At 39.3% G+C, this 21,208-nt stretch overlaps 1 protein-coding gene across 2 annotated transcripts in view; it reads left to right on the top strand.

Moving 5' to 3' along the window:
* Positions 1-21,208, top strand: part of adcy8 (adenylate cyclase 8 (brain)) — a 100,383-nt gene that overhangs the window by 42,986 nt on the left and 36,189 nt on the right. For both annotated transcript variants that reach the window (XM_038717232.1, XM_038717231.1), the window contains exons 3-7: positions 6,476-6,606; positions 8,265-8,376; positions 10,080-10,207; positions 13,676-13,834; positions 15,458-15,728. In XM_038717232.1, coding sequence (XP_038573160.1) covers positions 6,476-6,606; positions 8,265-8,376; positions 10,080-10,207; positions 13,676-13,834; positions 15,458-15,728 — 801 coding nt within the window. The remainder of the gene's footprint in view (positions 1-6,475; positions 6,607-8,264; positions 8,377-10,079; positions 10,208-13,675; positions 13,835-15,457; positions 15,729-21,208) is intronic.

Consider the following 21,208-nt stretch of genomic DNA (forward strand, 5'->3'; position numbering starts at 1 on the left):
TGATGAAGCGATTGATGGATTTCCGTTGACAGGGCCGAATGTTAGCAGCTCGGCTAATGAGCCTGCTGAGGAGAATAACAATGGACATTGCATCGATTCACTGCTGTCACGCAAACTGTGCATCAGTGCGGTGGACACAGACACATACACGGCTGCAAACAGAGCCTAACAAGGGCAACACGCACACACATGCTCAAATAGAAACAATACACATACACGTCAAATACACGTCTAAGTCAGATGGGCAGAGTATACAAACAAACACACAGCCACACACACAGTGACACAAAGTGAGCTGTGTTTACGCAGTGGAGTGGATGGTCAGGCTCTGAGAAGCCACAGAAAGCTTTTAAGGCGTTGTGTTTCCTGGAAGGGTTTGGCACTGATAAGCTCTGGGATGGCTGTAATGGAGCGAGATGGGGCCCTGCCCTGAACAGACCACGTTAATGTGAACATGCTGTAAGAACACAGAGCCACGTTTCTGTTTACAGCACAAGGCAAGATGGACTCCTTCTCTGCGTCTTCTCCGTACTCTGTATTTCTTGTGTGTCTGTGCTGTGAGGGCACGATGTGGATAGGAACTGCAAGTAGAGAAAAGGACTACAGAATTTAAAGTTGCACTAATTCATATTTTTATATTAATACTGATCAAATTACTGTGTGATGATTTGACTGGCAATGTTTGAAAAAAACAGGTCGTTTAAAAAGACGTACAGCTGTTCTGTCTGTATTTTCAGAATCCTCAAAGACTGTTCCAACCATCTGGATGAAAAAATATCAGAGGCACAAACTGGGGGGTGGGGGTGGGCTACAGTAGCGTTATATAGGACACATTTTACTAGAACTAAAGAAAGAAAGGGGTTGTCATGGTGATGCAACATTGTAAAATAACCAGTGATGCATTTCACTCACATAAAAACAGTTAACACTCAACATCTTAGCTCTAAACGCTAAAATAACATGTCAGCATAAATTAAAATTTACAGCAGGAGTAAGATACACTTAATACGCTACTCAGTGTTATAGCTGTTGAATCCTGCAGGATTTTGTGGCTAGAAATACTATACTGCAGGACACGAAAAAACCTCTGTTCAGGTTACCACTTATGACTAAATCTGGTGGTATTCACAACTGAATAGCCTGCACTGCTATCAAGCATTTGTCAATAGTAAGACTAAAGGGAGTAGAGACCCATACAGAAATACAGAACTGTTTTGATGTAATTAATGGAGGATAAGGACGGAAAGATTAAACAAATGACACGATTAAAGCAAGCTCATATCTCGTCACGTGTCATGACACGACTCTGCAGTTCCTATCATCTCTACAGAGTTTTATCATCAAACAAGCTCTGACAAACCCACTGCACACTGCCTTCACTGCAACATACAGCCGACAGTGAGAGACTACCTGGTAAAGAAAGAGGAGCCGAAAATAATACCAAACCAGAGCTTAAAGAAGAGTGAATATTGGACTTTCATTCATCAGGCGGACACAAAAGCAAGCTCTTAACTAAGATGCTAGGCACATCAACTTAAAATGTGATAATTTGTCAGTGTTGTGTTTACAGCTTGTTGTGCTACCCCCGGGTGATATTTGTACTTTTATTTACCCTGGGCTTTGTCTCTCAGGCTTCATACAGGTTGTCCTAATTTATTGGTGTGTTGCCGGGGCTCTACGCAGCCTGAAAGGAATACCTGCAGAACAAAATCTATATATACTGTTTATATTTACTTTGCACCCTCAAATCTGAAACCAAATCTACGCCCTTCCAAAAAATAATAGTTAGCTAACAAAAGAATGGAAATCTAGTGTCTCCCAACAGCAGAGGAAGATGAAGATGACATTCTGATAGTATCATCACAATGGCCAAAACGTGAATATGAAAGAGTCATTATTAAGTCATTATTTTAAGTGTGAAGGAACTGATCTTTACTGTTTTCAAATAAACCCCTTATGGTTCAGTGCAGGAGCAAAGCTTATGAATAGGAATTCACTTGAAACGCTGACATAAATTGGACATTCATTGCAGACTTTAAACTGGAAACCCACCAGCAGCCACAATAAAAACTGGACAAAGGAACAAAGTGAAGAAGTTAACACAATCTGAATGAGATATGAGGATAGAAGTTGTCAGTGAGTTGCTGTAGGGCTTCAGCTTGCGGTTAAAATCAAGCTGCGCTAATGACTTTCAGAGCTAATCTGACACTGAGTCCGCTGGCTCTCAGCTGTCCAAACCCGAGACCATGTCCAGTAGAGCAAACACACACTCCAGCCCCCGTTAACTGTCCACACTGTAAAAAATGTCCAGCTGAGCAAGTCAGTAATGGCTGTGGTTTCAAACAATGAAAAAGCATAAAAATCCTGATGAGATGTTATTTCCAGAAAATGACATTTATTGCGAAGAAAAACAACAATTATAAAGTGAGAATTTGTAATTTTCAAAATAAAACCATATTCAGTCACACAACACCTATAATGTACAGCTATCAAATTAACAAAAAGGAAATCCAATACAAAAAGACAGATATCATTAAGACATAGATATTAATAAAAGTGGTTCTTACCAAATATAGTAGATAGCGCTGAAATTTCTCTTTAACTTTCAGTTAGACAGTTAGATGTATAGTATGTATCAGCTTGTTCACATTGAGTGAAATAAGCAAATCCAAGACACAGCAAAGTTAGAAAGGAGAGGTCCAGCTCCAAGATCCTTTTTGGAATAAACATATTGTTGACATGTGCAAAGAGAGTGTGTAGAAAAATAAAATGCAATAAAAGCAGAAAATTAGAATTGATGTTACATTTTCATCTATGGTAAACAGATTGTGAAAGGCAGCCATTTATACATGAGGCATTTCTGATTAACAAAGATCCTAATGTGATTATTGAAGGAATCAAAAGTTTCCATGTAAATGCAGCTCCATTTGATTGACAGGTGACATCTCTGTGGTGCAACAGAAACATCACAGCTCTGAGATTGATGCGCTGACACTAAACAAAATCCAAACTGGGCTCCTCAGAGGTTCAAACTTTCAGTTTAAATTCAACACGACTCTGTAAAATCAACATTTCTTGCAGTGAATCTCCTGCACCAAACCCCGGAGCGTTTGGTTGCGATGAGGCAGCCGAAGCATTAGCAACGCTCCACTGAAATGTTTGTCTGTCTAGACCTTAATTTGGGGATGCACTGCTCTGCTTTCCAGCACAGATACCAGGTCAACACAACACAACAGAGCCGTGCTGAGAGCAGGAGGCAGCGTGACGGCAGAGATAGCTGAGCAGCAGAAACACCTGCTCTCCTCCAACACATTGTACACATTTTACACACTCAGCTGATGGCCATGTCCACAGTGGAGCCTCAGTAAGAGGAGCTGTCCAATCAGCAGCATCACAAGCTGCCACCGTAACAATAGCAAATACCTTCGTTTGTAGTGGAGTAAACACCACTTAAACACTTGCACCTTTATTGTTAAATAGTCTTTGTAATTTCATAATTTCATAAAATTTATTAAAATGTAGGAATATTGAATAAGCTACCTAACCAACATAAATACGTATTAAATGAAAGAATGACTGATGCTGGATTTTTTTTTAAGTTTAAAAAAAGTATACATATATATATATATACTGCATATATATATGGGGAAGATATTAGTTTTTACATAATCATTAATACACATTGGTGTATTGAATAGTGACAAAGAGAAAAGCAGCATGTTTGTAATTCCTTAATAAATATGCGTAACTCGTGTGATTTACATGCTTTTTAGAAAATGTTTATTTTATTTCATTTTTGTCTTTGGATGTCTGTATCCCATGATTGTCTCTGTGATTTTTGTTTTGTGTATTTTGACAAGAGGATAAGGAAATTTTCTGCTCAAATTGTACATTTCAGCTGCTGTACAGTAGCATGACTACATCATCTCTCTGTATGGGACATCGAGTGTGTGGTAACACTCTCTGATGCAGACGTAGTGTGCTGCATTTAACAATTCAGTTTTTTATGCAGTACATTTAAACTGGAATTGACATAATTCTAAAAACACACACTACAGCTACAAAGGAAAACGACTGGCCCAGGTAACGTATATAGGGACTTTTAGGTGTTGTTGTTGTTGCTGTTTTTGTTTTTTTGTTTCTGTATGTTTTTTGATCTGCATGCAGAGTTTAGTCATTGCGAGAACCCTTATTTAGTCAGCCCTGTCAGTCTTTATACATATCACATAAAAAGTTATGTTCTATCAAATTGGACATTTGATTAACTATTGCTGCATTTTTTAAACTATGACTTATGATACATAACATTGGTGTTTTCCTAATCAGACTTTCCTGATTTGAACCAGGAGGTCTGATTCTGGTGGTGTGTGTGCGTGCGTGTGTTGGTTAAAATTTAGATCGAAGGCAGTGATGAAACAGCGTTAGTGAATTGTTAATGAATGTTGTAAGAATGAAAATAGATGCGTGTTTGTTTTAGCAAACAGTGAATGGAGCAGAGGATGCTCTCTCTCGCCCTCTCCTCTCTCTCTCTCTCTCTCTCTCTCTCTCCACTAGTACTCCAGGTTTGAAGAGGCTCTTCAGAGCTCTCAGACAGCAGCGTCACTGAGTTCACAGGAGGTTGGATGATTATTTTTTACTGGTAAACTGTACAGTCTGCCAAACGGGGCAAAAACAACATAGTAACACAATAACAGCTCACATTTTCATTGATTGTGTCATCATAGAGCTAAAGAACAATACAGTACATGATAACATCTTACATGACTGCTGTCATTACCTCACCACATTCAGAGTTCATAATCGAGACAGAAAGACAGTCTCTTTACTCAACTGTTTACTTAGATTCCTTACATTCACATTTATGAAGATTTTAGTAATTCCTAAACTGTTCACTGCTGCCAAAGAATGAGGAAGTCTTTGCCTTGTTAGTAGAAAACGTATGGTCTTCTGATATGAACTAACAGAAAGTTAATTCGTGCACAGAGGAAGAACTGTTTTTAGAAGAATAAGAGGATATGTATTACAGTATTATAGAGTATATTATTATTATTATTATTATTATTATTTCTCATAAGCTGTTTTATTTTACACAAAGTTAATTCCATAGTGAATAAATGAGAACATGTACTGTAACTTCAGAAGCAGGTAGAAGTGGCAACATATTTCATCACTCTGACAGCACATGGAAAAGGAGAATAACAACCACAATGTAATTTCATATTTTCTATGTAAACACGTGTCTGTGTTTATGGATGCATTGCTCTGATATGTTGTATTGGTATTGCTCCAGATACTGACCTTATTGAGGGGTCAGGAATAGCAGTGATGTGACTGATCCACATTAAATATACGTACTTCCTTCCTTTGTCAGAGTCATTATGGAAATTCAGTGTTTCTGCTGTCACTTACATTGATCCAGTAACTGGCTGTTTCAGGACTGAATAATAGACAAAGTGACAAGTTTAGATTCTTTGCAGTAATTTTGTGTCCCTCTGTCTTTCTGTTAGTGTAGAGCACCAGAGACCAGCTGGGTTTTTGAATGTTAGCAGGATTTCTGGGTAGAGAAACTTGAGTCTTGGTTTTAATGTATTCAGTATCTGAAGGAGGCCGTTGCTTGGCGCTGCTGCTGATCCCTGAAGCCAAAAAAATACTGAGGAATGCTGCATGGCTCCCACTCCAAATCTGTTTCTGCTTTTGCCAAGTGACACTGCGTCAGTACAAAAACCACAAGACAAATTCGGTTGTTTGTGCTGTGCGGGCCTGGAGGCTTTGCAGGATCCTGCTCGAGAAGCTTAGGCTGGCAGAGTTAGAGTCATCTTTTCAATCATTTCTTACAGACAGGCCTTTATGTAATTTGTTTTACAGGTTGTTTTTTTTTTACTAGGGTTTGCCTGTTTAATACTTAGTTCTTGTCTTGTGTCTCCATTTAATTCCTCTTAATCTTGATGTTGTGTTATTCACTGTAAAACACTTAAATCTCAAGAAATGTACAAATATTGGGTTTTTAAGTACCACTTCACCATATATATATATATGTATGTATGTATGTATGTATAGACAGACAGACAGACAGACAGACAGATGTATATTGAGACCTAAAAAATCTAGCTTTCTTTAACTTAGTGAAATAATATGCTGGTGCAATAAGATGTTACTGTAGACAAAAACAGGTGTCACCCTCTTGGAAGGATTAGTGCCCTGGAAAATGACACATTATACTAGCAACTTTTTGAAACTTTTTGAAACTAAATAACAAGTTCAAATAACCTCTCAACAGTGGCTGATTCTTTTCACTATTTCAAAGAAAATGTTACTTCCTTACTGACTCAATGATCCACAAAAAATGTATTAATAAGAAGGACATTTTTGCATTGCAGGTGTTTAACACATTATGTAATTTTCAGTTTGTTCAAATAACTGGCTATTACCGTTGTTGTTTCAGAGTATTAATAGGATTGCTTTTTCTCCCCCACAGGAGAGACTGGTGTTATCAGTCCTACCACGTTTTGTAGTTTTGGAAATGATCAACGACATGACAAATGTAGAGGACGAGCACCTCCAGCATCAGTTTCACAGAATCTACATCCACCGCTATGAGAATGTCAGGTGAGGCCACCAGTTTGGTTGTAATATAATCATTTATTCATCCTTTGAATGAAGTGTCTTAATCAATAGTAACTAAATGTTGATGCTACTGATGCTTCACGCTATGTCAGAACGCTCACTGGTGAAGCAAACCTCACTCTGACTCAAACTGACTACAAACACTCACACAGGGGTTTTCAGGTCGGCAAGCTGAAATGCTGAAAATAAACTAATTACATTTTACATTGTAACCTGTTTAGTTATGTTTAAGTTCCATTGGTGGCTTTAGCTGTGTTTTACCCGTCCTCTGAAGGGCTCTCAAATAAACTTACTTCACTCAACTTACTTATTTCATTTTATGTAAAAAGACACAGGAAGGAGGGGTGCTGAGGGGGGTCCCAGCGCCCCCTAACAAAAGAAAGAGCTCATGTGGACGAGCAGGAGATAGAGGGGAATATGCCAATGTGGAGTGTGGTCATAAAAACCTTCTTTGATCATGATGCCTGATGTTTCTCTGCAGCTCTGTGGTTTATCAGTAAAGTGTCTGAACTCCACTGCAGACTGGAGTCTCTGTTAACAGTGACAGACAGACGCTCGGCTCCTCTATGAATCCTCACTGCACTGTATTATAAGAAACTATGATGAACTGGTTGTGGCTCACATCGCTCTCTCTCATCCAGGCTCTGTCTCCCTCTCTGTCTTCATCCCCTGCAGTTCTCATGCATTAGTTCCTGTTGTTGACTGTAGTTTCTGTGGCTGCTTTCACACACAGTATGTTGGTGTTCGTTGTCAATAGCTATTAAAAGTTATCCTGGCCATTCAAATGAATACGAAAAACATGAACATCTTGCACCATTTGTATGACATCATTATATAGACTGACCTTCTCTCTGTGTCCCTGTGTAGGGGAGACCAGGGTCGGTAGGCACACTTTTAACTCTCTGCTGTATTTCTCTGGCAGAATTTATGGTAGAATATTCTAACCAACGGCAAATAAAAGGTTAAGACCCCTGCTATAAATAAATATTTTATTGTTTTTCATTAAAGTTTTTTTATTTTATTAAAGATTTATTGTACGCAAATGTTTTCCAAAATTAGGTGATTAGTGATTAAAGTTATTTTGTGCATTTGTGCCAACCAGCACGATCACAGAGTTGGGTAGGGCCCCACATTAGTTCTTAAAAAGGGCCCCCAGATGCTTAAGGCCACCACTGTGAAGTTCCAGGAAGGTTCAGAGGTTCTCTAGTGCAGGGGTTTTCGAAGTCTAAGACTGTGGGCCTTCTCTTTAACATCCAAGCCTGGTTTCTAGGAAGCTATTAAGTCACTAACACAGGGCTCATCAAAGAGAAATGAGATCATCACTCATATTTGAGTTTCACGTTCAGTCACCATAGAAGTTGACAGGTCTTTTCACCCAAGACTCTGACCGATACTGTAAGTTTCACTCAGTCTCTGTATCCAAGAATGCAGGTAAGTTTCTCATCGGTGATGTTGATCTTTGAAACCTCTCACAGTGATCTGAGTGTGGTTACAGCTGTTTATCACCAGTCACTTATGTGTACAGGGAAAACAGGACAGAAGTTTTAATTGCATTAAATATTGTTAAGTAATAATAAGTATTTGGATGGTTTTAAAGAACTGACCTGGATAATAAAGTGACATTTCCATATTTTATTCAGCATTCTTTTCGCAGATGTCAAAGGCTTCACAAACCTCTCCACGACGCTGTCAGCGCAGGAGCTGGTGCGAATGTTGAATGAACTCTTTGCACGCTTCGACCGCCTCGCACATGTAAGTGATTTGGCTTTTGACCCCAGATACATGTATCTCTGTTATTATTTTTACTATAATGCAATGTTTCAGTATCAAACACTCGCTTTAAAGATGGCTTCTTTTACAAAGAACAGCGGTGGTTGGTTTAGATTCATGTCAGTCACACTTGATTCTAATGGTGACCAGTTTTTGTGGCTACAAAATAATATGAGAACATTCATAGAGATGTTTTCAACTACATCATGATACTTCTCACTGTCCATAGCCTGACATGGATTCATAAAAGCTTCAAATTTCCACTATAAGCTGTTTCTTTAGCCATATTTTTGTAGTTGTAGAGTTTATGCTTATGGTTGGACCATCAAGCAGTGAAAAGATCCGTTTTTTTGTTGGTGTCTTCCAAAATGACATGGCCATTCCAAAAACAATTCCTATGAGTATTTTCTGATCTGATAATTCTCTGGTCAGGGTTTGGTAACATCAGGCAACTAAAACTACTCAGTTGAGGTTGGACAAGGTCTCTTACGTAGAGAAAGGAAGTTTGATTTGACAAAATTGCCAAGGAAATGCTTAAATTTAAGTATATTTTTCGCATTTTCCAGGAAATAACAGTTTTCCAGGACCTTCGGGTGCCCATTTTTATGGGATCTTTAATGACCAATGCTTATGCTTTTCTGGTGAGGATAGTCTCAGATAGACAGGTGGATTATGCTGAGGGCATGGTTTCCAAGGTTTTTTATCTATAAGTCTAGATGCTCCTGATACTGCCATTATAATCTGCTGTAACTAAAAGGAAATGGCTTAGGAAATAACATGGTTTAAGGTCTGTTCCATGTATCCCCTGTTCTTGCATCCCTCTAACTAGTCCCCAGTTATATTTTAGATCTCCTCCGTCCTCATTCCACTTCTTGACCACACCAACCCTCAGATCTCTGCCTTTTATCCATGCCAAAACAAAAATGAAAGTATTTTAAGTGGTTTCTAAAAAATCCATCTTTATAGGCAAGCCTTTTTAGAGATATCCTTCCCTGTGTTATGTTTTGGTTTGTTTTAAAATTTAATTTATATTTATATATTAATTTATATTGTGTGTGTTAAGCACTTTATAATTGTGTGATTTAAAAGTTGCTATATAAATATGTCGATGCTAAAAAAAAGTAAATGATTTGGTTCAAATTGCATTTCAAATTTAGAAAGATGGCCTCTTCAGCTCAGACCAGATTTAAACATAACGTCTGCTTTCTACCCTTTTTGTTTTCCACGTCTTATGGAAAAATACGTCTTTGGAAACAAACACTTAACCCAGATGTGAGTCAGAGCTCATCTTTTCTGTGACAGCCTCGCAGGGCTGCCAGAGCTCATGAAAGCTATATAAAAATACTCCAGCAGCCAAATTAATATTTTATTCAAAACAACAGAGTGAATAACTGATTCAACATTCACTCTACTGGACTGTTTGCTCGTCTGATATTAGAGTGAAAAGCATTTCAGGCCGTCATGCTTTGCCAGTCAGGATTTCACAGTCAGCACTTTAATGCAGAACAGACCTTGTTTTCACTGGTGTATTCTTTTTATTTGTCACATATATTTCTCTGTATTGCTATTTTAGATTGCATATGGTATATATTATTACATACTACTAGTGCTCTTCTGTTGTAAGGTTAAATAATGCTGCCATAGATGGTGTTTGTCTATAAACCAATGTAATTGGTCTGTTGCAGGAACACCACTGTCTACGAATAAAGATCCTGGGAGACTGTTATTACTGTGTGTCTGGTCTACCTGAGCCCAGACAGGACCACGCTCACTGCTGCGTGGAGATGGGCCTCAGCATGATCAAAACCATCAGGTACTGTCTTTTCCATAATGCTTCTACAGTTGACCATTATTTTCAACTGTAGATATGTCAACTCGATCGATCCAACAATTACGCCCAAACTGAAATACTTCTCCATCTGTTGGATGGATTTTCACAAAATCTGGTTTTCACAAATAATATAATAACTTAAACAGACCCCTGACCTTCCATCTAGCGTTATGTTGGGTGGGTGCCTGTCAGCTTCTTTTAATGTTTTTCTGTCTCATTATGTAGTGGATAACTATTGATACTGAAGAAAATGTAGCTATAAGGATTTATAGGCTTTTATCTGGGGTTTATTCATACTGCCGTCACTGGAAAGAGTTAGTCACGGTGATTCTAGAAATATATGTGTGTGAAGTCTGTGTGTTCAGACCTGTGCGCATTGATTTCAGAAACTTAACGCAGCTTTAAGTACAGTTTGGAGGCACTTGTACTTTACTTAGTATCTCTAACACTCCTTACATGCATGAAACATGCTACATCGTTTGAAGCTTAAAGCACAAGATTACACACACAGCATTAATTGTTAATTTATTATATTATTATATATGCAGTTTCCCTGAAACTTAAAAAGAGGCTTTGAAAACATATTTTACCCCGAGGTGTTGGACAGCAGTGCTGTTATCTGTGAATATCTCATTTCTCACAGTACTCTGTATGCCAGGTCTGTGATCTGAAAGCAGCTTCCCTTCTATATTTGCATTTACAAGAATTTGCCCCTGGTTGTGTTTCTATAGAACATCAGTAACAAATAATGTATGCAATTACAAGGTTCAATCATATCATACATCCATGCATCCCTGACACGGGAGAAGAAAAATATTTTTAGCGGTGGTATCTCTTTTTTTTGAAATTACACAACAGGGATTTACAGATCTCATAAGCTCATGAATCCTGACACATAACAGACTGTGGAATCTTCAATTCATGTAAAAAAGGAGGTGTGCAGCAGAAATAAAGTCTCCAAACACTCATTTAAAACACACTCGCTCTTGTACTTTTATTGGCATTTTTATTTCGATTATCTTCGTTGCTGTAACATTTTGACCCTGTCGCATCATTTTCAGCGTGACAGTGAGGGGAGGGGCACTGATGTTTAGAGGGAAAAGAGGGATTAGTGATGGATAAGCTGTGAGATTTGTGCTGAATATTATTAAGTCAATATGGTGAGCTGCCTACCGATGACCATTTTGTGCTTGACCCCAGCATCTGCAGCTTGTGAGGTACATGTAAAAGATGGAAAGATGGGTTTGCACGTTTTTTGCTGGCCAACACAGTGTGTTGCTGGATGACTTGGCTTTGCGTTTCGACAAAAGCTGAGGTTCAACCTTTTTGCTGAAAATTAAATGAGGTGGCATTTATTGACACACTGTTAACGTCAGTATGACTATTGTCTATAAGGGCTTCAGTGTGCTTCAAATGAAGTGCTTGTCTAATCATCTAACAAAACCCCTTCCCATACCTTCCAACAGTGGAATCAGGTGACAGTTTCTGTAACTCTCTGTAACCTACAATCTTTACTGACTTTAAACAGTGTTTGGCCACAATGTTATCACTGCATAACATTAAGTCTGCACTTGTGTGGCACTTAGTTGTGTTTATACATGCAGATTAATATCTTTGTACCAATTTAATAACCTGAATTTACTGGATGTACTCTTTACTCTTATTTTCTGTTGCGTTTTAATTCTTTTGACGATGCTGTTCATGTTTACAGGAGTTGTGCTAATTATGACTCTGCACAAAAACAAAGAGGTCTAGTGCCTCTTCTTTCAACACCACTAATGCATGTCAAGATGCAATTTTCCTATTAAAATTGAATTGAGGTCAAACATGAGTGCGGAGCGGGTGAGACATGCTGTGGGTTAATGCATGTTTAAGGCTCATTTTCAAACAAATAAAAAAACAGCATGGATATGTGGTGTGGGAAATAAGAGTGATCTGTTTTAGAATTTAATTGTCTTCTTCACATTTACATCGCAGTTTACGCCCATAAGCATTTCAGTGTGGAACTTGGTGAAAGCTAATAGAGGTGCGACTGATGGCTTTGGATGGAAAATGCATCATGCCATGGAATGTGGTGTTTCGTCATAATTGTTCATAGCACCATCATCAGGGCAAATTTTAATTTCATCAGCCTTAGCTGTACTTTGTATTTAGTGCTTATTAGCAAATGTTAGCAAGCTAACGTGCTAAACTAAGATCGTGAACATGGACAACACAGTCATGTACTGACTGATACCCATACACAGGATGAGCCAGGGGTGGCCAAACTGCCCGATATCAAATCACCTGCCGTGATTTAAAAAAAAGAAAGGCTTGAGCTTATTTCTAATAAATTGCACATCCTAGTATAAAAACTAGATGTTTCTGTCATCTTTAACAACTACCAGCAAGTCCTGTCATTGCACACCAGAGCATGGTGCTGACCTCTGACCTTCACAGGGAGGTGAAGAACTTTACCTGCAGAGTCAATAAAGCATCATCATCATTATCCTCATCAGAGTCATGACAAACTGCAGTTTGTTTGAGTAGATTCCAGCCCTGGGTGTCATTCAGCAGTCGACTGACTTTAAGCACCTGTCACAAACTCCCAGGATGCCTTTCACCTCACATTCATCACTGCTGTTATGAACCATGAAATGAGGCCGGGAGGCAGGGATGGGCATGACAGCCCTGTTTGCTCTTCACAGGCTTTTATCAGCCTCAGTTTGTCCTGCGTTTATTGAGTTTAGGGATAATAAAGTATGAAATGAGAAACAAATTATTAATTAAGTGTGAAAAGTCTGCTGAAAATGTTTTTCTCCCCTGTTTAGGGCTAACTGATATGTGTGAAATGTATTGTGTTCATTTCTTGGTGAATTTATCAACATTGTTTGTCTGTCAGCATTATCTGTGTAGCCAAAGGTCATTTTCATGTATAATAATGTGCTGAATTAATGCACACAGACACTGCATTGTACTCAGTGACCCAAAGTTACCTCCAGACTATATAAAACAGACAAACATCTGCCCTTAAGTCAAGAGCACAAACTGGGAATGGGGAATGGGGGTTGAGGGTTAAAGTTAATTTACTTTATTACTTTCTGGATGTGGACTTGTATAGGTAAGGTATTGGTAAATATTTAAATAACTATATATTGTTTATATTTTTTAGTTCTATTCTAAATATAAATACTTGTATGTTCTATGTATGTGTAGCATGAAGGTGCTACAGCTTACATTTTATTGTGCAGCCCTGTGTTGTAATAAATAAATGACATTGATTCCTTGATATGAACTCTCTGTATGTATATCTTTTATGCAGCCTCAGTTTCAATTCATCTGTTTAGGGTGTTATGGAAATGAACTTGTAGAGAACATAAACAAATTGAACATATAGTTTGTTGTTGACTACTAGATCCTTCTAATGGTTACTTTTTAAAACCTGAACTAGACTCATTGTGTTTCTTCCAGATATGTGAGATCACGAACGAAACACGACATCGACATGCGCATTGGCATCCACTCAGGCTCTGTGCTGTGTGGCGTGTTGGGACTCAGGAAATGGCAGTTTGATGTCTGGTCCTGGGACGTGGACATCGCCAACAAGCTGGAGTCTGGAGGGATCCCAGGGTGAGTAAACCAAAAGCTTTTTGGTGGGACATTTGCCTTTAATTTGATTGTTGGTTTTAATGGGACACATGGTTAGAGAGAAAGCAAAAGGAAGCTGTCTGTCTGTGGTTGCATGATGAAGACTGGGTAGGTTTGGAATGAGACGTGTCTAAACAGTGAAGGACAAGAGATGTGGTGCCTTTCTTCAGTCTAAGACACAGACAGACTGTTTCCATTTGGACCTTGATTTTTGAGCCACAATTTGGTTCTTATCTCGTTTTCCCCCTGTTTTTAATATTGTTATTATTATTAGTCTACCATGCAGGCATGATCACTCAATCATGACTTGACAAAAACAGTCAGGTGCCAAAGTACATTTGGAAACACGTTTTAGCATTTTGCAGAGAAACACAGAGAGAGATGTCATCTAGTATTACTTTACAAGACGCAGACATAGTGGAAATTTAACAATCATGGAGCGACAGTGAACACACCAGTGCTGGTGTCATTTGGTATCACGTTGGTTCAGATCCACATGCGGGGCACCTGCTGCTGTGAAAATGGAATCGCGGGTGAGTTTATTTGACGAGTTGGCTTTAAAAGGGTACTGCTGATGAGGAAAGTCAGCAAAGCAGACACTTACTGAGAGAGAGAGAGAGAGAGAGAGAGAGGAAGAGCCGCTGTGTTTGCAGTGAGAGAGCAGAGGTGTAGGTGTGTGTGAGAAAAAGATAACTGAAGAGAAAGGGAGCAGATTGAAGGAGTGAGTCAACACTAAAATAAGGTGCAATGAAGTAGAATAAAAATGATGAATGAATTACCCTACAAGAAAATACGTTATACACTGATACCCTTCCTGCCCCCTGCCTGGCCACCCTTGCCGCCAGAGTTACACCATCTTAAATGTTAATGAGAGCTCAACAGTCCAGGGAGCAGGTGTGTCACAGTTCTGTCCCTTGGAACCACAACACGAGACTGTGGACGTTTGTGTCATGGTTTTGGTCTTGGTTTTAGAACTGTTACAGCCCTAATGATTTGTGATTAAAATAATATTGTGCATTTGGGCCACCCTGTCCCATAACAGGGTAGTGCTGTACGTCTTTTTAAACGGGCCCCAGATGCTTAAGGCCATCAAAGCGTTTTTTTCCTGTGGCCAGCGTCTTTTTTCAATTCATTGCTAGCTGAGCGCTGAGCTTTTTTTTTCAGTCGCCAAGAGTTAAAAAATGTTCAACTTTGTGAAAAACGCTGCGCTTGACACTGTCACTTTTTACCCAGCCGTCCAATCACAGTGCAGGAGGGGCAGGACAAACACCACACTGAGCCATATCAGCTCTTGAACGAAACGATGTGCCTCCTCGCTGAGGTTTTTCCTCGTCCGTAAGATCTCACAAACCCTCGTACTGTCCACTTGCTCTACATATTTCAGCATTCTCTTCATGCAGAGCAAGTAGGCCTACATACGTTGTGGTGACATTTTTACATTCAGTAAAATTAGGTAGCCTACTTGCAGAACATCACCACCTGTTGTGTTGCTGTAACTTTGGGTGTCAGAGTGGTGTGGAGGTCTTCTGCCTCCGAGTGGCCAAAAAAAACACTTACTGTATCTTTAAAGCATGATTTTTATTAAATGCTCCTTGCCCGTTCCAGGAGGATCCACATCTCCAAAGCCGCTTTGGACTGTTTGAATGGTGACTATGAGGTGGAGGAGGGCCATGGGAAGGACCGCAACGACTTCCTCCGCCGCCACAACATTGAGACATTCCTTATCAAGCAGCCAGAGGATAGTCTGCTCACCTTGCCGGAGGACATCATGAAGGAGGCGGCCAGCTCGGCCGACCGCAGGGCGAGCAGCACCACCTTTAACGAGGCGTCCTGGAGCCCAGAGCTTCCCTTTGACAACATTGTGGGGAAGCAGAATGTAAGTCCTGCTGCTGTTTTCAATTCAAGTCCAGTTGTACTTTATCACACTGTGAAAAAAACTTCTGTCTGAACAGAAAACCAGTTCTGCAATTGAGGATTAAACTGTTGTTTTTATTCAAACATGGAATAATGTTTGTCAAATTTGCCAAATTGTAAAATAATCTAATCGTAACCTGTAGAGAGACTTTGTAAGTCTGTATAAGACTTTAAGCCTCAGTGCAGGATGAATTGGTTTCTTAAGATGGATGCTTTTTGCAGTGCATGGGATATGTCTCACCTGTTTGTTGGTTGTTTTGTCATTTTTTGTTTTCCTGGGAATGAGTGGACGCCTTTCTGTGGAGAGATTGTATTACCATGGTAACGCCTCAATATGCGTCAGCCTGCCTGTTTGTGAGGATGGCAAGCTGATTGTGATCGTGTGGTCCATTTAAACATCCTCTTCATCCCTTCTTTATTCGTTTGTGTTCCCGTCTGCCCGTGACAACACATCAGCCCCCGGAGGCATCATGTTGACAATCTGGGGTTAAGTGTCTTGGAGACACTTCGCCTTGCAGAGAGAAGGATCTGGGAATTGAACCGCCAACCTGTGATCTATATATATATCTATATATACACACACACACATATATATATATATATATATAAATATATACACACACACACACACATACACATTTAAGGTTCAGTTGGTTGAGATCATTGGTTTTGAAAACAGCCATAGTGATTGTAAATGAAGAGAGTTCTTCAATACATAAAACATACAAGATACTTTTACACCTTAGTATTTATGTAACTTTCTGTACTACAGAATTTCACAAACTGCTAGTACTACAGATTCTGTAGTACTAGTAGTTTGTGAAATGATGTTGCGTATGTCCAACAAATTTGGACAATTTGGCATTTGGAATATAATATACAATGATATGAAACTGAGCAAGGCAGCAAATGCCCACAGTTTGGAAGTTGCTACTAGCACAGGTTTTGTAAATGAAATGTGTTTATTTATTGCAAAAGTTTTAGCAGTAACTGTGATATTGTTTCAATGGGTCATGGATTCCTTCAGCACTAGTCACAATATCAACATGTTTATATCATTACATTAAGGTTACGATGTAAGATGATAATAATTTTTCCCAGCACTTTGAAATTTGTCTTCACTGTCTTGTGACAAATGTGCAGAACCAGAGTTGTTTGTTTCATCTCCTGCAGCTAACAGTGAACTCAGCATTACCTCTTGTGTATACATGAGGATATGTGCAGCTCCTCCCTGCCGCAAGCCTGTCAGGAGCTTATAGCTTAGTTTTACGTAACCGTGTGTTTGGATTCAGAGGAATGTTATTTCTGAAAAGTGACACTTCTTTGTTTTCTGGCACAATAAAAGGCTGTCAAGGCAGTCATTTCAAAGAGTGGCTCTTTGCATATCAAAGCCTTCTCGGAGGAGTTTTAAAGTGTCTTTTATGTTGTCGCTTGGCTCTGCCTGGAGCTGAACTTCTCCCTCTCTAGTGGTTTTCTGTCCTCCGGGTCCCCGTCCTGCCTTCCTGTTGGTCTGATTCAGTTTTCAGCATCACTGGATTGAGGACAAGGTAAAATATTAGTTTGTGTGTGTGTCAGACAGACAGAGAGGAAGAGGATGATGAAGAAAGAGTGGATTTTAATTTTGCCATCTTTAACAGTGAATGACAATATCGGCCGAGCCAATAAAACTAAGGGACAGGGACAGAAACAGATTTGTACATTGTCTACCGCTACTGCATCAGCCACTTTTAGCAGTGATAGCGATGACTCTCAGGCCACTGTTGAGTCCATGGGGGTCAAATTGAGGACAGGAGATGTTGGGATGGTAAAGTAAAGCTTGTGTTTACAGACATGACGGTGATCTCGATCTTCTTACTATTTAAAACTATTCATTAAAAAAATTGGTCAATAAATTATCAGATTATCTTGACTGTCTAACTTTAAAGTTTTGACCTGAACAATCTGTCCGGCCTCTCAGTTCAATATTTGGAAGAATGAATTTTCATCAGAATCTGGAGACACACAAACATTCGCAGCCTCGTCTGTCTGGCTGGTAGTTGCTGAGAAATCTCACTCTGAAACAGTGTTGGACGCACAAACAAAAATTATAAATAAAAACTAAAATGAGAAAAAAATGTCAAGTTCAATCCTATTAAACAGGAAAAATACAACAAATTAATTATCCATGAAACAAGAATTAGATTTAGTGCTGCAATCAATCAATGCTGATCAGTTTTCTCTTGATCAACTCATTGAATTAACAAAAAAAAAATCTTTATTTACATTAAAAATTTACTCTAATGTTAAAACTGAAGCTGGCAATTTACTTAATAATCTGAATCTTCATCCAACCAGTTCAGTTACTGTACAGAAGGCTGTATTTTACTGACATGGACAATAGGAACTTCCATTAACTGTAAACAGCTGGTTGAAGACATGTAATAAAGAGTAATAAAAAATGATTTGCTCTGCTGGTAACTGCCATGAAAATAGTATTTGGTATCTTGCTAACCACGTCCTTCCAGTCAACCCTATTGTGAAGTAACCTGATGACATCCTGTCCATCACTGCGTTTATGGGAACTATCAGGATTGATTTTCATTGTCAAACCCAGAAGACTGATCAGGAGGAAAGACTCGTGAGTCCTAGACGACGAGTTCCAGCCCTGAAACGGACTCTTAGCTCTGTGTAGGCTCTCTGTACCGGCTGAGTGGCTCTGTCTTTACCTCTTTCATGCTTCGCTGTGTGCCTGCTGGCTCCCATGATGCACAGCACTGTCACAGTGCTTTCACCTCAAAGGAGGTTGTGTGTTTCCTCAGAAGACCCAGTTAGTCAGTGTCTCGACAGTGTGAAATCCAGGCCAAAAAGAAATGCGTTCATTTTCACATTTCCTTTTCAGTTTTCAGTCGGTTTCAGTTGGTGCTGTGTTTTTGACATGTTTGCTTTCATTCCTACTGAAAACTTTATTTAACTGCTGTCTGAGGCACAAGGCAGCTTGATCCCATTCTAGCTAATTTCTGCTCCATTTCCCTGTTAACATTAAAGATATGCCATAATGAAGGCCATAACACTAATTAACAATACTACTTATGTAAATAATGTCTAACTGAAGTTACTGTTGAATACTGTTCCTTTTGGTTCAGTTTAAGGTCTGAATTAAATGAGTTTATCTTAAATCTCCAAATACACACCCTCCTTTTTTTGTTTTACTCACATGTACTCACTCAGAGTGTTTCATGAGTTCCATTATGAAGTCATTGGTTTCTTTGTGCATCATGTCTGCTTATAAGTGAAACAGAGTTTAGTCTTCACGTCCCTAAACAATTAGTGTCCCAGTTCCTATTTTATAGATTAGGTATTTTATTAGTTTGAAAGATTCAGTTAATGTCAAAAACAAGTTGGTCGTGCTCCTCTTATGCTACAACTTCAGTCTCAGCTTGTATTATGTAATAGAAAATCCTTAGTTTGTGATGCAGATTGCTTGTGGGGATTTTCAACATGACTGTTCAGTTTGCCACTGTGATATATTATGATATATAGTTTGAAAGAACAAAAGTCCTCCAAGTGTATAAGGCCATAGCCATGCCTGTCACCCCATAAGACTATAAAGCTCATAAAACAATTGTTGGATGGATGAAAAATTGCTGTTCAGGAACATTTACCATTATTGGTAAATGTAAAATGTAAAGTTTGCCCTTGCAGTTGATGCTAGAAGAATTGTCATATTTTTGGCTAAATCAAAAGAGTTTATCCTCTCTGAAGTTGCAATTTTATGAGACATCAGACTCTTATTTTTAGGTTATATTTTGTTCTTTGGTTTACAATTACAAATGGTCATGCAGAATCGGTCTGAGTCTAGAAGCTGCGCTGGACAAGTGAAAAAGTTCAACAACTTCATTAGGATTCATCCATGAATATGTTTACCAGGTTTCATGGCAATCTGTCTGATAGTAATTAGTTCAGATCCATCATTTGCCCCGAAGTTTGTTTGTGGTTGTCGCCTTGAATTATAATTTATGGCTCTAAAGTACAAATTCATTTGTCAAACTGCTGACGTGAGACACCATACCACAATATCATCTGATATTACTGTGTTGTTGTTGTTCACACTGTCTGATCTTACCATCACTTATCACCTCTACTTGCCTTTTTCCTGGCACCATGTGTTGGCATTTCCAAGGACAAATGTGTTCTGCTATTAATATTTATTATAAATATAACCCCATACTGCTTCCCCCATACAGCCAACCACTGCTCTCAACATCACACCGGCCAATATAAAGAACAGAAATGTCAGAGAAGGAAGCACGTGCCCTTTAAGCTGTATGCTTCCTCACGGACATGCATGCCAAAAACAATCACAGCAGCACAGCTCATAACACTGGCTACTGTCCCCTCTGATCCCTTGTGTCGTGAGTGGATGGGCAGGGATCTTATTGAGGTTATAAAATGACCGATGAAGTAAGGTGCAGAGTTGCACACTCTTTTCTGTGATCCATTTCATATCCTGTTGGTCCCAAAAGAGGGTGCAGTACAAAAACATGTTACACTGCTGAGCTTTCATTTTCAGACACAGTGTAGATGCCAGTGTTTTCTCAGATAGCTGATGTATCATTCTGAATTACAGGGCAAAGAGTATACAACACAGAATATCTGTAAAATAAAAAAATGTCATCATGGGTTTGACTATTTTGCTAGATGAAAGAATTATGTAATTTAACTGAGTCTCTTGAAATAAGATAATATATAATTATATATGGAAATCTATTGGGGATACAAGTGTTCTGAAGGTTGCTTTTGATTTTCTGAACTGAGAAGAAACTAAAACAATATCCATCCTCACTCTGATAGTAGTCAGTAATCAGTCTGTGATGTTCAAAGCCTTTCAGCACTAACTGCTCCTGTAAAGGTGGAGAGTGCAACAGCATTAGTGACAGTGAAGTGATTTCTTACAGTTTGTGAAAAAATTAGTAAGGAATAAGTACATTTGGAAGGATTTTAAAAAATAAAATTGCACTTTGTATTAACAGTAGAGTACTGCAGGATGTCTGTAAAGGTTCTCCAGGGCTGCTGTCAGCTGTCTGCATTCCCCCCCACCCCATCTCATCCCTCCAGTTAGGTGAGGTGGGAACGGTTGTTCGTCATTCTGGTAGAAGTGACGCAGCCGACAGTGACAGAGCTCTGGCCCGTACGTCTGGTCTGGGGGGCTCTGTCAAAAGGGTGTGGCATCATATGCGCAATGCTGGTGTTGGACCAGGTCTCCAGGTTTCGCTCCTGAAAGGGAGAGGCAGTCACAGGCTGGTCTATCCGCTGAGGTCGCACAGATCATCGGAGCGTCAGGCGTTCTCCACCGCGTCATGCTGTAAATCTAAGTGGTTGGGCTTTCAGCACTGATGCTCTGAGAGGGAGACGGATGCGTCTATCTGTTCGGTGGAATCCGTTTTCTCTTTCCTGCAAGGTCTG

Source organism: Micropterus salmoides, unplaced genomic scaffold, assembly GCF_014851395.1.
Source record: "Micropterus salmoides isolate LMB-PRFRI ecotype aquatic unplaced genomic scaffold, ASM1485139v1 Ms_hic_scaffold_14, whole genome shotgun sequence".
In the NCBI taxonomy this organism is placed as follows: Eukaryota; Metazoa; Chordata; class Actinopteri; order Centrarchiformes; family Centrarchidae; genus Micropterus; species Micropterus salmoides.